General features: G+C 36.2%; 1 protein-coding gene across 8 annotated transcripts in view; it reads right to left on the reverse strand.

Annotated features, from left to right (window-relative positions):
* Positions 1–16772, reverse strand: part of Pou2f1 (POU class 2 homeobox 1) — a 161584-nt gene that overhangs the window by 33805 nt on the left and 111007 nt on the right. For all 8 annotated transcript variants that reach the window (XM_070034170.1, XM_070034166.1, XM_070034165.1 and 5 more), the window contains 5 exons: positions 11298–11351; positions 8806–8925; positions 6515–6703; positions 4838–4964; positions 2119–2213 (listed from right to left, as the gene is read on the reverse strand). In XM_070034170.1, the coding sequence (XP_069890271.1) occupies positions 2119–2213; positions 4838–4964; positions 6515–6703; positions 8806–8925; positions 11298–11351 (585 nt within the window). The remainder of the gene's footprint in view (positions 1–2118; positions 2214–4837; positions 4965–6514; positions 6704–8805; positions 8926–11297; positions 11352–16772) is intronic.

Here is a 16772-nt window from a genome sequence, read left to right on the forward strand (position 1 = left end):
TCACAGTGAAACAGGTAAAACAGAACTGAGACTCAACTATTGTATAGCCAAGATATCTCATTTCCACAAATCTCAGGCTGGACCATGCCAAATCTAGAAATGGTAGAACAGAATTCAGTGAGCAAGAGTCAATATGAAGTCCCAACAGCCTGTTACTATGTGGGGAGCATGTAAGTCATGAAGGAGTCTCTGGCACAGGTTTTTGTATCTTGTTCAAAACCCTGCATTCAAAGATGGCCCCCTGCAGAATATATAGTTTGATATGCTTTGACAACTGAATAGTTATACAACTACTAACACAATTAAGTTACATAACATTTTCATCACCCTTTCAAAGTTCTGCTGTGTCTTTTGCAGTTAATTCCTATCATTAATTCTCATTCTGTTAACTACATTTCTAAAATGCCATGTAAATGGAATCATCTAGTTTCTGCATGTATAAGAAGTACATTCCATAAGGTACATATATATAACTTTATTTAAAAAATGCCATTTTGCAAAAAACACTAGCAATATATGAGAAATCTAGTCACCTTTACATTTTTGTTAACACTTGGGTCATACAGCCTTCACAACTGTGCTCATTTTAAAATGACTGTGCAGTACTATTTCATTTGCAGTTCTCTGGTAACTAATGATGTTGAACACCTTTTTATATTTTTACCGGGTATCAGCTTATCTTCTTTGGTAGAGTAGCTTCAAAGTTTTTTGTCCCTTACTAGCATAAATAAGGATGCCTTGTTACTGAGTTGTAAGATTTGTTTATTCTAGATGTTTTATCAGATATTGTTATAAAAATATCTCCCCCATACGTACATTTTCTTCTCATTTTCTTACTATAAACCTTAATTATTTTTTCTCACTGAAATTCTTTGTCATCTTTGGAAAACTAGTTGGCAATTTATGGTGAGTCTAGTAGACTCTATTTCACTGATCTTATACTTCTATCTTTATGCCAGTATCACAGTCATTTCTGTAGCTTTATAATAATTCTTAATATCACACAGTCCTACAACTTTCTTACTTCTTAAAGTCTTTCATCTGTCTTACCTTCCATGTCTTCTACAATTCTACATAAAAATATGAGAAACAGTAAGCAAGTCCTTACAAAAAGACTGCTGAGTATTATCAATTTGGGGAGAACTGACATTTTAAAAACTTTAGTTTTCTTATTCATGAACACAATACATCTATTATAAAGGCTTTCTTTCATCTTACTCTGCAGTATTTTGTTGCTTTCTATGTGTAGATCTTAATAAACAATTTTATTGTTTATCCCTAAAATAACGCTATTTTTATGTCCAATTTTTAAGTAATCATTGTTGTATATAGAAATACAATTGGTCAGGAGGCTGTTAGCTGAGGATCACGGTTCAAAGCCAGCCTGGGCAGTAAAGTCCGTGAGACTCTTATCTCCAATAAACCTCTAGAAAACCGGAAGTGGCGCTGTGGCTCAAGTGGTAGAACGCTCGCCTTAAGCTGAAGAGCTAAGGGACAGCACCAGGCCCAGAGTTCAAGGGCCACGACCAACAACAACAACAAAAAAGAAATACAATTGGTGTTATAAATTATGTATGCTTACTCACTTACCAAACTCACTTACTCCTGCTGCATTTTTTAAGATTCTTTAGTATTTTTCTTTGTAGATAAATCACATTGTTTACAAATTAAAACAGCTTCTTTCTAAAGAAGTAAAACATATATCTTTTTTTTTTTTTTTTTTTGCCATTTTGCATTGCTAGCATTGTCAGCACAATACTAATGAAAGTGGTAACAGTGGTCACCTTGTCTTGTTCCAAATTAGAAGATGAGTCTTTCATAATTAAGTAGGATACAAACACATTTTAATTTATTATTATTATTATTTTTTGTTGAGTGGGCCAGGTAGATGTCCTTTTACCAGGGTAAGAATGCTACCTTTTATTTCCAGTATTATAGTTTGAATAAAAAGTGCCCCTCAAAAAGTTCATGTGTTAAAGGCATGGCTGAAGCCTGGGGACTCTGACCTCACCAGTGGTCAGATTCTGAAAACCATTTGGATTATTTTTATTAGAGTTTTTGCTTTAAAATTGAGTAGTCTAAAATTAAGTAAAAATTTTAGGGGAAGAAAAAATTAACCTGGGAGGTGAGGGTGATGCTTGGCTGCGACTGTAGGAGGTTGGCTTGGCTTTGCTGAGGTAGTTGCGTTAAAAGATTTTGCGCTTGCAGGAGACCTGTAAAACATAAACATGTTACTCTACAGACAGTAAAAATTACTTCGAGCAATTACACACACACACGCGAAGAACATGAAGTGAATATTTCCAGGGCTGGAGTGTGGCTCGACTGGTAGAGTACTTGTCTAGCAAGCATTAGGCTCTAAGTTTCAAAACTGCAATACCACCAAAACAAAACAACAAAAACCCTTGAAATTTTCCAAATGATCTCCTAATAATCTTATAGATATTTAAATTATTATTTGTCTAAAATTATTAGTTATATCTGATTAGTCTTAATTATGAACATATAAGAAATTTGGGAGCTTTTGGGAAACTATAATGAGATTGCTTTCATTTAATTTTTGGCAAAGCCAAAGGTACTGGCTTCTTAAAAAATTTTATTTAAAAGAATAAAGCTCAAGCAGAGTCCCAGTGTTTCATGTCTGTAACTCTAGTTACTCAGGGAGCTGAGATTTGAGGATTGAAGCTCAAAGCCAGCCTAGGCAGAAAAGTCTGTGACTTGTAAACAAGTTGAACCTTGGGACTATTGAGCTGTACGTAGGATTTAAAGTCAAACTCTTAGAAGGTAACATCAGGTTTTTGTTTTTTAATGATCTGACCTTTGCTAAACTCTGGTTTTAAATGCACTTTTATTCATAAATGTAACTTATGATTTTAAGACATTTCTTATAGTTTTCAAATAAAGATTATTAATTTCTCTCCCATGTCTCTGAGCCATGCAAATGTTATCCATTTTCTAAGATATTTTCTCTACTTTGCTATCTATGGAATGCATTATTTCAAGCCACTATGAAGGCATCTCTGACATAAAGGTACAAGGAGGTCTCCCTCCTTTACTCCCATAGCATTCTGTACATATCACATCTAAAACTTATAAAGTTGGCTTCCCTGTTACTAGACTGTGATTTCCCTGTCACTAGATTGTGAACTCTTCAATAGTAAAAACTGACTTATTATCTTTTAAGCACAGGGTAAAATAGTTTTTATGTAACAAAAGATTTGGAATAAATGACCTAAAAAGTAAAATGACAGAAAACAAAATTCTAGAAATAATGTACTGAAATTTGATCATTATATACAATATCATGTAGACAGTATTAAAAAGAAAAATCATATCCTCCCCTGTAAATATGCATAATCATTATGTGTGAAACAAGGTACTGGGTGCGCCAGGATCTTACACTTATATTTCTAGTTACTTGGGATACAGAGATCGGAAGATCACAGTTTGAGACCAACCTGAACAAACACATTTGTGAGACTCCATTTCCAATGGAAAGAGCTGACCATGGCTGGCACACACCTGTCATCCCAGGTATAGCAGCAAGGGTAAATAGGAAGATTTCAGTGCAGGCTCATGCCCAAGCAAAAAAAAAAAAAAAAAGTGAGACCCTATCTCAAAAATGACTGGAGCAAAATGGCTAGAGGTATGACTTAAGTAGTAGAACACTGGCCTGAGTTCAAATCCTAGTACTACCATAAAATTAAAAATGTTTAAGGAATTGTATATACATATCAGATGTACATTATCCATAGATATATACAATTAATAATAATTTAAAAAATCAGTAGATATGCAGCTTTGAGCTGAAAATCTCCCTTCCTTTTTTTTTTTTGCCAGTGTTGGGGCTTGAGCTCTGGGCCTGGGCACAGTCCCTGAACTTTTTGCTCAAGGCTGTCACTCTACCATTTGAATCACAGTTCTACTTTCAGCTTTTTCTGTGGGAAATAAAGAGTCTCAACAAGCTTTGCTGTCCAGGCTGGCTTTGAACTTCAATCTTCATATCTCAGTATCCTAAGTAGCCACGTTACAGGGATCAGCCACCAGTGTCTGGTTTCTTTCCGATGGTTTTTTGGTACGAGGGCTTAAATTCAGGGCCTGGTATCCCTAAGCTTTTTTGTTCAAGGCTAGCACTCTACCACTTACCATATCTCCACTTCCAGCTTTTTGCTGGTTAAATGGAGGTAAGACTGTGGCAAACTTACCTGTTAAAGCTGTTTTCAAACTCACAATCCTCAGAATTCAGCCTCCTGAGTAGCTAAGATTATAGGTATAAGTCATGGGCACCTGGCCTGAAGGCTTTATTTCTTGATACTATTTACACTGATTACATTAACCAGAACTTTCAAGTAGGATTAAACTCTAATATAATTTGATAGAAAAGTTACTTATCAATAGCTCCTACTCAAAGGCCTCAGAGATGGTTTAAATAACTCGAAATTTATACAGTTTCTCATACTAAAATCTTCTTCTCAAACTTTAAAAATAAGTCAAATAACTGTTAGAAGCATGTATTTTTAATGATCAGACTATATTCAAAGCATATAGTATCAGAACACTAGAAGCAATTTATCTAATCTATGGTCAGTATAGTGAATGGTTTTGGCTACACATTTAGCCAAAATCTTGACTACTCTAGTGATTACAAGTGAATGAAAGTAAAGAGCAACCTTCAATAGTATGCTATATTTGGTCACAAACATTTTTTTCTTAACAGTTAATACTGATAGTTTAAAATAAGTATTAAGGTCAAAATAACAGTCAAGGTGTGTGCCACATGAAGTGGATAGCCTTGGACACCTTAGTGTCTACTAATAGGCTCTAGGGAGGAGCTCACCCTGCTGGCCCTGGGGCGTCTGTGAGATGATAAACTGTGCTGGTTGTAAGTTGGTGGTTGGATGTACCAACACAAATTGTTGCAGGTTGAGATTTTGCTGTTGAAGCTGTTGCAATTGTTGAAGGTCCTGAAAAATCAGAATTAAACATGGGTTAGAGATTCTGAAATAAAAGCTTACTTAAAGATAAAGTTCCTAGCCTGGTGACTTCTGTTTCACACAAGTAAAAGGTGTCCATATTTAGTTTTCTTTCAGATTCCAATAGTTATAGGTGTGTTTCACATAGTGTGTGAGGAAACTGGTAGCCTCTATAGGTTACTTCTTTGTAGGTATGATAGTATCAATCTAACGCTAAGCCTAACTTCTTTTTTTTTTTTGGGGGGGGGGGGGGGGTCCGGTCGTGAGGCCTGAACTCTGGGCCTAGGCGCTGTCGCTCAGCTCTTCAACTCAAGGTTAACGCTCTACCACTTGAGCCACAGCGCCACTTGGGCTTTTTTTCTTTTTGCTTATGTGATGCTGAGGAATCGAACCCAGGGCCTCATGCATGCAAGACAAGCTCTCTACCACTGAGCCACCTTCCCAGCCCCAACCTAACTTCTAACAGTAACTTTAAATTCTCTCAGAAAAAATGGTTAGAGATGTTTCTTCAACATTGGTGTGAAAGTAAAGTGGGAAAAGAGCTTTTAAATACTTCCCTCATTCTCTTTTGAGGATGTTTCTGAATTATCATCAATAGACTAAAAGATCTTTGATTCATGAAACTTGATACCAACTTACACACTCACACTCAACTGAGAAATCATTGTTGTTTTAAAGGAAAAAAGTTATACATACAAAAATCAGATGCCTATCATACCACAGGGTTTTTCAAAGTGCAGTCACAGTGAATTATCTTTACACTAACATAAACATATGGTCTTGCCTCATGGGGACTGTAAGTATTTATCTGATGATAAAAAAGTGATCAAAATCAAAGCATCATTGTGATAAAACTATACAAGTGGTCGTAAGATCAGCTCCATATTTTTAAGTAACTTGCTACAATTTAAATCCACTTCTAAACCTTCTTTGGCATGGATAAAGATAATTGCAACTCCTTCATGTTTTACTCAATAACTACTAATACATTTTTCCTACTTACTTTCTTCTTTGATTCTACTCTCTATGCCTCTTGAAGAATTTTTTGATACCACTACCTACTTTGCCACAAAATGTGAAAATAGATATCAAGCAACATTCTAATGTAGTCTAATGCAGTGCTAATCACTACACAGCACAGAGCAGATTGCCTGTCTTTCTCACATACGGGTAGCAACATTACTGTAGAGCATATGCAAAGAACCCATGCCTGTTGTAATTGGTTAATTAAGGTAAATACAGTAATCTTCTGCCTCAGAAATATGCTAGCTACTTATTCAAGAATTGTCACTTAATATAAAATAGTCATACAATCATCTCTATGTGTATAATACCAACTCTAATAAGCAAATAAATACATTATTTCTAATTCAGTATTAAGAAAAGTACCACTTACCTTACTGATCAAGAGGCCTTTAAGGCCTAAACTAGCGATCGATCACAACATGAATTTAAGACTAAGAAATTAAGACTAATGAATTTAAATAAAATCTGTCTTTTTATTCTTTATGCTGGGCCAGTGACCTGTATTCCTTACTTACCTGTGCAATCTGTATGGGCTGAGACAGGGGGATCTGCGTCATAGGTGTGGCGGCAGAGGCTGAGATTGTGGCTCCAGCAGCACTGTGCTGTTGGCTGGCAGAATGCTGCTGCACTGCAGCAGCCAGCAACTGGGCCTGGGCTTGGGCCTGCTGTAATAACAACTGTTGCTGGGCTGGTGTCAAAGTGAGCTAAAGAAAATCAGAGCAATAGGAGGGTTGAAGAAGCATGGTTTCCAGTGCAAGCCAACCACTTTAATAGGTAACTAAGTTCTAGTTATTCAACTTAATATAGTTATTAGCATGCAGCTAAAATGTCTATTGGTGATTAAACTATCATTACTAAATTAAAATGGGAGTCCTCACTCCAGATTAAAACAATCATTCAAGCTTATTTAGGACTCAAGGTTTCGGGCAAGAAAAGTAACTAGTAAGCAAGAAAAGAATGCTGATAGGATATGAAAAAGAAATTTATACCCAAGAAACAGAACAGCAGGTTATTAGATGAATCAGAAGTAAGGATGCTGCATATGACCAGTAAAAGAACTGACAAGGCTCAGCTGCTTCCTATTAGCACAAATCACTGCCATATCCTACCTTTTCTATTATGTTCTAAGATGTGACTAAAGAATAAGATCTCCTATTTAGTTTCTTTTCCAGATCTCTAATACATACTTTTCTTGTCACTAAAAGCATTGAGTCTATGCAACTTTATATCCTCTTTTCAACACATTATCTCTATAAAACAGGTGTGACAGCCATTCTCTATACATGCTAAAAATCCCAATGGCCAGGTCTCACAGAAGCTTCAGTGTCAGTGCTTCATGTTACCAAAAACAAACACTCCAAAGAGTAAAATAAGAGTAGATTTAAGCTAGCTTTCAAAAGAATTATTATATAACTTTATAATTTATACAACTCCATTATTTATTTATTACACAACTTCATTGTTTTTGTAATTATATGTAGTATTTTATATATGCTTTATTATTATATTATTGCAACTTACTTCAAATATGCTTTGCTACTATGTTCTAATCAAACAAAAAGGAATCATGTATACTCTGAACTGCACAGTTACTTGTGGCACAACCCCTCTTCTAAAAGGGTCTAACAAGGGGCTGGGAAGGCGGCTCAGTGGTAGAGCACTTGCCTTTGTATGCATGAGGCCCTGGGTTCGATTCCTCAGCACCACATAAGCAAAAAGAAAAAAGCCGGAAGTGGTGCTGTGGCGCAAGTGGTAGAATCCTAGCCTTAGCTGAAGAGCTGAGGGACAGTGCCCAGGCCCAGAGTTCAGGCCCCACAACTAGACCCATAAATAAATAAATAAATAAATAAATAAATAAATAAATAAATAAATAAAAGGGTCTAACAAAATTTGTGCATTAGAAACAGAAGAATAAAAACCAAACTGTTCAAAAAGTCAATGCCTTTCAGGATATGTATGCATATACTTGTATATTTAAATAGATACATATATTAATTACTACTTTGGAGTCTTCCATTGTCAAACACACTTAAGTGAAATGAATAAAAATTCTAATGGTTGTTATAATGTGAATAAAACTTTTCCTTATTATTCCCTAACTACCTCCGTAAAAGACAATATAATATGGAAACTTTTAACACAAGGAAAAAAAAGCATTTTAAATGATGCCTTAAAGCAAAGATAGTTGAAAAGTTAAAAACAAAACAAAAATAAACAGAAAACACATGGGCCACTTTGTTTCTAGTGAAAGTAAATGACATTTACTGAATTATTAAAAGCAAAGCATTGTTTGTAATCTCTCTCTACATTCCCATTTAACAGAAGGAAAACGGTTATCAGAGACATGAAGTGATTAGACTAGATGCAGAGCTAGAATCTGAGACTACATGTTTTACTTTAGAACATTACAGTCACTTAAAGAAAAAGTTTTTAAGTACTAATCCATTCTTTAAATCCACTGTACTATCCAGTGGTGATTTAACTCCAAATTAACACTGTTGTTTCATCAAGGTAATGAATGATCTTAATCATAGAAATGATACAACTCCATGGCAAAGCAACACAAGATATATGACTTTTAAAAGTCCTAGTTTATATGTGAGCACCTGCAATTTTAATAAAAGAAATCTTGAAACACATGACAAAGATAATTCCATTTCTAGACCTGTCAACAGTGTAGGGAGTTCCTTTAAACTCAAAATAGTACCATGTTACTGCTGGTTGTAGTGAACAATTCTAATTAGCTGTCAGTCAATGGCAGTTCTGACATAGAGAAAGCTTATTACAATTACGTGTGAAAACTTACCCCAGTTATCTGTCCTCCAGCCAGCATAAGCTGGGTCTGGGGAATAGCTGCCTGCACTGAAGGCTGCTGGGAAGGCTGGCTTGGCTGCTGTGAATCCCCAGATTCTTCACTAGATTTAGACTAAAGTGGAGTGGGGTAGGAAATAAAGGATTTCAAATAATTGATTACAAGGAAGGTACTTAAAACTCTACAGTTAACAATTCATTTAAAACATGGGCTACTCAGTTTCCTTTTCTTTCTGATAAACCTATGACTTCCTAGTTTGACATAATTAATTTTTAGACTTTATTCCAGTACCAGTAAGATACCAATTAAAAGTTTATTTTCTTTTAAAAAATTTTGGTAGGTGACTACTGGGGTTTGAACTCAGGGCCTTCCACCACAGGTTAGCCAAGAAGTCCGCTTGAGCTCCTCCCTTAGTTTTTTATCCTTTCATTATTTTAAAAACAGAGTCTAGCATTTATGGACAGGAGCACACTACCATGCTCAGCTTTTTACTGGTCAAGATAGGGTCTAACTATTTGACAATGGTCTCAAACCACAGTTCTCCAGTAGTTGGCATTACATGCATAAGCCAAGTCATTATGCCCATCTAGTTATTTATAAGAATAGATAAATTGGTCTTCCACAAATCAAAAGAATTTTTGTCAGTCAAGCCCTCTTGAGAACTCAGGGCCTGGGTGATGTCCCTGACCTTTTTCACTCAAGGCCTAGTACTCTACCACTTTGAGCCACAGGTGCCACTTCCAGTTTTCTAGTGGTTACTTGGATATAAGAGTCTCATGGACTTTCCTGCCTGGGCTGGTTCTGAATGGCGACCGCCATCCTCAGATTTTGTTTTTTTGTGTTGCTAGAATTACAGTGAGCTACTGGTGCCTGGCTCAAAAGAATTTTTCACAATCCCAAATCCCCAACTCTGGAAATAAGGAGTAAGTTGAGATATGCATTTTTAACTGATTTTTGTATTAGACCCTTTATACCAACATTTTTACATATACTTCGTGATCAGTCTCAAACTTCTTCATATACTATCTTAAGGGATGCTTAGATTCTAAGGGTTGATAATGTGATTCACAGAACTTTTCATCTACTATTTTATAGAACTATTAACCTAGCATCATCCATCGAGTAACACACAAACTTGACAGAATATGTTGCATTCAAGAGAGAACATAATCCTGCTGAAAGGAGCACTGAGAGAGATTTTTATGGTAATTAAAAACTGGTTATGCAGAGCATTAACATTCTGCATAGATTTGAATATTTCTCACCACCTGTTTTAGGGACAGCAGCAAGGCTAATTAACATAAAAGCTCTGATTAATTCTGCCAGTCACGGAAAGATAATTACAGTGCAGGACTGTAAACATTCTGCACCAGAGATACAGCCTGTTTGCCAACATCTCTCTAAGGGATGTAACTTTACCATGGTAACAAAGGCAGTTTTCCACCTCCTCTCCCTCAGAAAGGAAGGTCACATTATCTCATTTCTTTTCTTTCCCTGTTTCCATGTGTTTCTAGGTCCACATTCCATTGTGTTTTATGGAAAGCTTAATCTAAAGTCTTTAGTTGTTAGCAACATGGAAATCAATCTCCCAGAATATTGTTTACCCTCTTAACTGTTAGTTGCCTAAACACTATAATGATGTGAAACAGCAGGTTGATTGAAACGTTATGGAGTGACACAGTACTTGTGTTTTGACATATGATTCATAGATGCAAAGGGCCAGATTCATGTTATGTTTTAAAATTATGACTATTTACCCACCATTGTCTATCAACAGGCTTAATTATAATTTCTTAAAAACCACCACCACTACCACCTCCACTACCACCATCACCATCACTTTGGAACAGAGAGGAACTCTGGAAACCCTTTAACTATTCCCAGTTAAGATAGATAAGAAAAACTGAGCCTAAGGAGGTTAAGTAACTTGCCAAGGGTACATAGTAACAGAATGAGAATTCAAATATAAATTCCCCATGTTCCTCAGTGTTATTCCTCTGTACTATAATGTTTCCCTAACACATGAAAATGACAAAAAAAAAATTTAAACAAAGGCATTTAAGACATTGTTTGACTTTGGGTTTAGGAAAATGTTTTAGTGACTACTTACTTAGAAACAAGAACTTTGAAAATAGACTTTTTTTGGGTCTACCTTTGGTTGATGACAGTAGCAGACTATAAATTGATTTTCATTAATGGCAATAATTATCACTGATATCTTCATGAAATTCAGTAATGAAAATACACAGATAAATGGCAGTAAGATATTAAATAATAAAAAATAACACTTCAAACATAGTTCACTTTGTAAAATTGTGTGCTACTGGGCTGGGTGTGTGGTGCTAAGTAGTAGATCATCTGCTTAATAAGTGCGAGGCCCTGAGACCAAATCCCAGTACCACCAAAAAAATAAAATAAAAATGATGTGCTCATTATAGAAAATTATGAACAGAAAATTTGACCCATAATTTCATGTCCCAGCTTACCTGTACATTTAAAGACTGAGCAGTAGCCTGTAAACTTGTTCCAGCGAGCTGGACCTATGTAATAAGTAAAGTAATCAGGGAACATGCTAGTCTATATACTGTAGGCATTCATCACTAGAAGCTGTTATCCACAAATATTTTAAGTCTCTACTTAGTGTATGCCACTAAGAAATATACCCAAAAAAGTTTATTTATGGGATTAAAACTTTGTGAACAAGCTCAGAGTCACCACCTCTACACTAAAAATATGCTGTTAAATTTTGTTTATTTTTTGGCAGCCATGGAGCTTGAACTCAAGAGCCTGAGCACTGTAACTGAGCTCTTGCACTCTACCACTTTGAGCCACAGCTCTATTTCCAGTTTTCTGGTGGTTAATTAGAGGTAAGAGTCTCACAGACTCTCCTGTCCAGGTTGGCTTTGCTGCGATCCTCAGATCTTAGCCTCCTGAGCTACGATTACAGGCATGAGCCACCAGCACCTGGCTATGGTGTCAATCTTTTTCTGAAGATGGTTTCCACACTAAATGAAGATCATCAGGCAAACCACACTTACACTGGATGCTCCTTATTTAAAAATGTTTGCATTCATGAGATGCTTAGATTCTAAGAACTTAATTCATCTTCTGTATACTGTTAAATAAGAACATGTTATTTACCTAATTTTTATCTTTATAAACAAATAGAAATTATCTACTTGTTCTTATTTCAAAATTTTCACATATATGCACCACAATAAATATCCTATATATTTAAACCTAAGAGGGACATCCTGAAAACAGTTATAGTCATAGCCAGGCACTGTAATCCTAGCTACTCAAGAGGCTAAGACCTGAAGGATTGTGTCTTGAAGCCAGGCAGGCAGAAAGGACTTCAAGACATCATATCCAATTAACCAGCAAAAAGCAGGACTGGAGGTATGGCTCATGTGGTAGAGTGATGGCTGTTGGCTGTGAGAAGGAAAAAAAAAGTGACAGTATGAGACCCTGAGTTCAAGCCCCTATATTAGCACATAAAACAAACCAGAAAAAAACCCAAAACAGTAATCACTTTAAACTAATAGCTAAAATAATCTCTTCTATAAAACATATATAAAAGTTATGGTATTTAATCTTCAAAGCATGGTTATTTAAAGTAAGGACAGTTATTAGAAAACCACATTAGAAAATTGGCAACCACAATAATGGATTGTCTAATCGGCAAACTTGTAGAATATCAATATATTGTTTTTGTTTGTTTTTATTGTTATTATAAATGTGATGTATACAGGGCTTACAGTTACTTAAGACAGGTAATGAGTATATATCTTTTTGGACAATGCCACCCCTTCATTTGCTTTGTCCCAGTTTTTCTGTCTCATCTCCACCCACCAATTGTAAGGTTCATTTTCAACATAGTATCTAGCGAATATCACTGCTGCATTTGTCGCTCTATTTCTGTGCTACACCTCACCCTCCCAAAGGCAGATAAATGAAGACAAAAAGAAAACAAAAACAACAAATAAACAAAATTCTTGTTTGTTTCTCCACAAGTACTAATAATAAAGAGTAAAATAGTAAAATAGAGGGGAATACATGGCTGACAAGTTAGAGTACAGTTAGAATCACCACTAATTAGTCACGAACCTCTTTGAGAATGTACTGTAAAGAATACAGGTTTTATTCCTACCAAAAGTGAATAATGAAGTGGCGCTGTGGCTCAAGTGGTAGAGCGCTCACCTTGAGCTGAAGAGCTGAGGGACAGCGCCTAGGCTCAGAGTTCAAGCCCTATGACTAACAAAAAAAAAAAGAAAGAAAGAAAGAAAGAAAAATTTAGAGCGCTAGCCTTGAGCTGAAGAGCTGAGGGACAGCGCCCAGGCCCAGAGTTCAGGCCCCACGACCGGACCCAAAACAAAACAAAACAAAACAGAAAGAATCTCACAGAACTTTTGGGGCTGGGAAGGTGGCTCAGTGGTAGAGCGCTTGCCTTGCATGCATGAGGCCCTGGGTTCGATTCCTCAGCACCACATAAGCAAAAAGAAAAAAAGCCAGAAGTGGCGCTGTGGCTCAAGTGGTAGAGCGCTAGCCTTGAGCTGAAGAGCTGAGGGATAGTGCCCAGGCCCAGAGTTCAGGCCCCATGACCAGACCCCCCCAAAATAAAACAAAACAAAAGTGAATAATGATGAAACAGCAAATTCAAATTGAGGAACACTACAGACTCACTGGTTTGTATCAATCAATGTCCTGAGAACAAAGAACAAGAAAGGAAGAATATAAACTAGGCTGTAATAAATGGAAACCTAACATAGCAATGATAGCAGTGGGAATAAAGTAGGAACATGAAAAGTAGTGCTATAAGGACCCTGGCAACTGTCTGGATATTGATGAAGAAGAGTGTTATGAATTATCCCAGGGTTCAAATCTGGGGGATTGGAAAATGGTAGGGCTAACAGGGAAGAAAATAAATGCTACTTTGGATATGTCCTATAGCCTTAAGGTGTCCTGAGGTAAAATATAAATATTTGTATAGAGCTCAGTAAAGAGCTAAACTCTAAAACTATGTTCTTTATTTAAAATGAATAATCATATTAATAGATAAGAATCTCTGAAAATTAAGCAAAAAAATGCCTCCCCCCAAATTTATGTATAGTATTTTAGATACAGTATAATTAGGAAATGCCTATCTGAAGAGATAATATGTTTTAGACCTAACGGCTTAGAAGAAGTAAACTAAGGAACCAGAAAGTTTCAGGAACATAGATTTAAAAGAGTAAAAGTTTTAGGAGCTTGGAAGGTGGCTTAGTGAAGCCCTAGGTTTGATTTCTCAGCACCACATAAACAGAAAAAGCCAGAAGTGGGCATTGTGGCTCGGATGGTAAAGCGCTAGCCTTAAGGTGAAGAGCTGAGGGACAGTGCACAGACCCATACAACCAAAAAAAAAAAAAAAAAGAGTAAAGGTTTTAAAATTGAGTATGTTGCTGGGTGGCTCATGCCTATAATCCTAGCTACTCAGGAGGCTGAGATTTGAGTATTACTGTTCAAAGCCAGCCCAGGCAGAAAACTCCCACGAGACTCTTATCTCCAATAAACCACTAGAAAACCAGAAATGGCACTTTGGCTCAGGCGGTAGAGCACTGGCCTTGAGCTGAAGAGCACAGGGACAGTGCCCAGGCTCAGAGTTCAAGCCCCATGACGAACAATAAATAAATAAATAAATAAATAAATAAATAAAAAATAAATAATAAAGTATGTCATGTTGTTTCTAGGAAAAAATTTGTTGTGAAACAGGCTATACAGTCTTAAAGAATCACTTCCCAAATAACTAATCACAAGGAGATAAGTAACAGCTTTGTTTTACATACTGCTTTGCCTCTCCACAGGCCCAAAGCAATGCGGCCATATGACAACAGACATAAAGTGCTGAAACTGTGAGCCAAAATCAAGTTTAGTTGATTTTGTAGATATGCTGTCACAGTAATGGAAAGTGACTAATAAAAACCATTACAAATTTAAACCAATTAAATATGCTTATTATGTGTCACATAATTGAAGTCTATAAAAAAAACAAACAAAGAGATATATGTGTTGGATATTTGAGTATATTCTTAGAAGAAAATAAGCACAAAAACATTTTCCCTACATTATAAATACATTCTTAAATTCATTTCAAATATTAATCTTGATATTTTATCCAGGAGTTGTATACTGAACTTTCCCCATTTCAAAGATACAGTAGTCCCACATGTAATACATTCCAAGAGCCCCCAGTTGCCTGAAACCAGACAGCACTAAATAAAAGACACATACACACAATTTTTCCTAATTTAAAAATGAGCACAATAAGAAATTGATGATAATAAAACTGGATAATTACAACAATATACTATAATAAAAGTTATTAAAAATTTATGGAGTATTCCTGGAATTTTCTTTTTTCTTTCTTTTCTTTTTTTTTATTGTGAAAATACTGTACAGAGGGGTTACAATTACATGGGCAAGATAATGAGTACATTTCTTATCAAGCATTGTAGCCTCCTCCTTTGTTTCCCCTTCCCGTCCCTTCCCATACTCCTCCCCCCATCCCTTCCACCCCCCCCACCAAAGTTGTAAAGTTCATTGGAATTTTCTATTTAATATTTTCGGACCACAATGGCAACTAAAATTATGGAAATCAAAATGGCAGATAAATGAAGACTATTGCATAAACAAAACTGTATCTGAGCAAGCATGCGAACATGGATTAATTCTAACAGAAGGCACTGATTGCTACCTATATAGTATTTCTTTGAATCTGTACACAAATAACCTGGCTTTAGGACAGCTTTCTAGAATTCCAAATGTTTTAAAAAAGAAAAGCTTATTGTTTAGGTAGTCTGATGACATATTTTGGTAAGAGAGTAGGATAATGGATTCATTGGCAGTAAGTAACACTTGTTAATTCATAATTTGAGAGGTTATGTGTCCATATGGGTTTTTCACTGAATCACTACTGAATGTTGCTAGACAATATATTTTGAGCATTAAATTAGTTCTGTTTTTTGTTTTGTTTTGTTTTTGGTCGGTCATGCAGCCTGAACTCTGAGCCTGGGTGCTGTCCCTCAGCTCTTCAGCTCAAGGCTAGAGCTCTACCACTTTGAGTCATAGCGCCACTTCCGGCTTTTTCTGCTTATGTGGTGCTGAGGAATCGAACCCAGGGCCTCATGCATGTGAGGCAAGTACTCTAACCTCTGAGCCACCTTCCCAACACTTAGTTCTAAGTTTTAAGTTCCACAAAAACCACTAAAAATAAGTGTAAACAAACAAGGCTATACTAAAGTTACCAGCACAACTATGTTTATTGCAGCATTATTCACCATAGCTAAGATATGGAACCAATCCAGATGCCCCTCAGTGGATGAATGGATCAAGAAAATGTGATATATATATACATACATATATATATGAAATTTTATACCTCCATCAGAAAGAATGAAACCGCCCCATTTGTTAGAAAATGGAAAGACTTGGAAGAAATTATATTAAGTGAAATAAGAAACATAGTCCCATGGTTTCCCTTATTTGCAATAGCTAGTATATGTCTAGGACAAGCAAAAAAGGTCAAAAGCTATGTATATATTACCATATAAGATGATGCTAAGCAAAATGAACTCCAAGATAGTGGTTTTATCTTTCTTGCTGTTGTTTTTAATGTACTTATAATGTACCATGTGATTTTTTTTGTTTCTTTTGTATGTTCTTCCCCCATGGTATAACCCCTGTTTTCACTGTATTTGATTCCGGTGCCCTGCATCTTGTTCATACATTTTTCTAATTTGGGGAGGGGAAGGGAAATAACAAAATGCTGAAATAAGGATAGTGGTTGACCCACTGCAACAATGAGATAAACAAGATACTTTGCTGAAAACGAACTTTACAACAACTTGGGACAGGGGTGGGGGGGTGGGGGGGGTGGGAGGAGGAGGGAGGGAGGAGCTGGGACGGTGGGGAGGAAAGGGATGGTA

Source organism: Dipodomys merriami, unplaced genomic scaffold (genome assembly GCF_024711535.1).
Source record: "Dipodomys merriami isolate MVZ:Mamm:240054 unplaced genomic scaffold, mDipMer1.0.p SCAF_24, whole genome shotgun sequence".
Lineage (NCBI taxonomy): Eukaryota > Metazoa > Chordata > Mammalia > Rodentia > Heteromyidae > Dipodomys > Dipodomys merriami.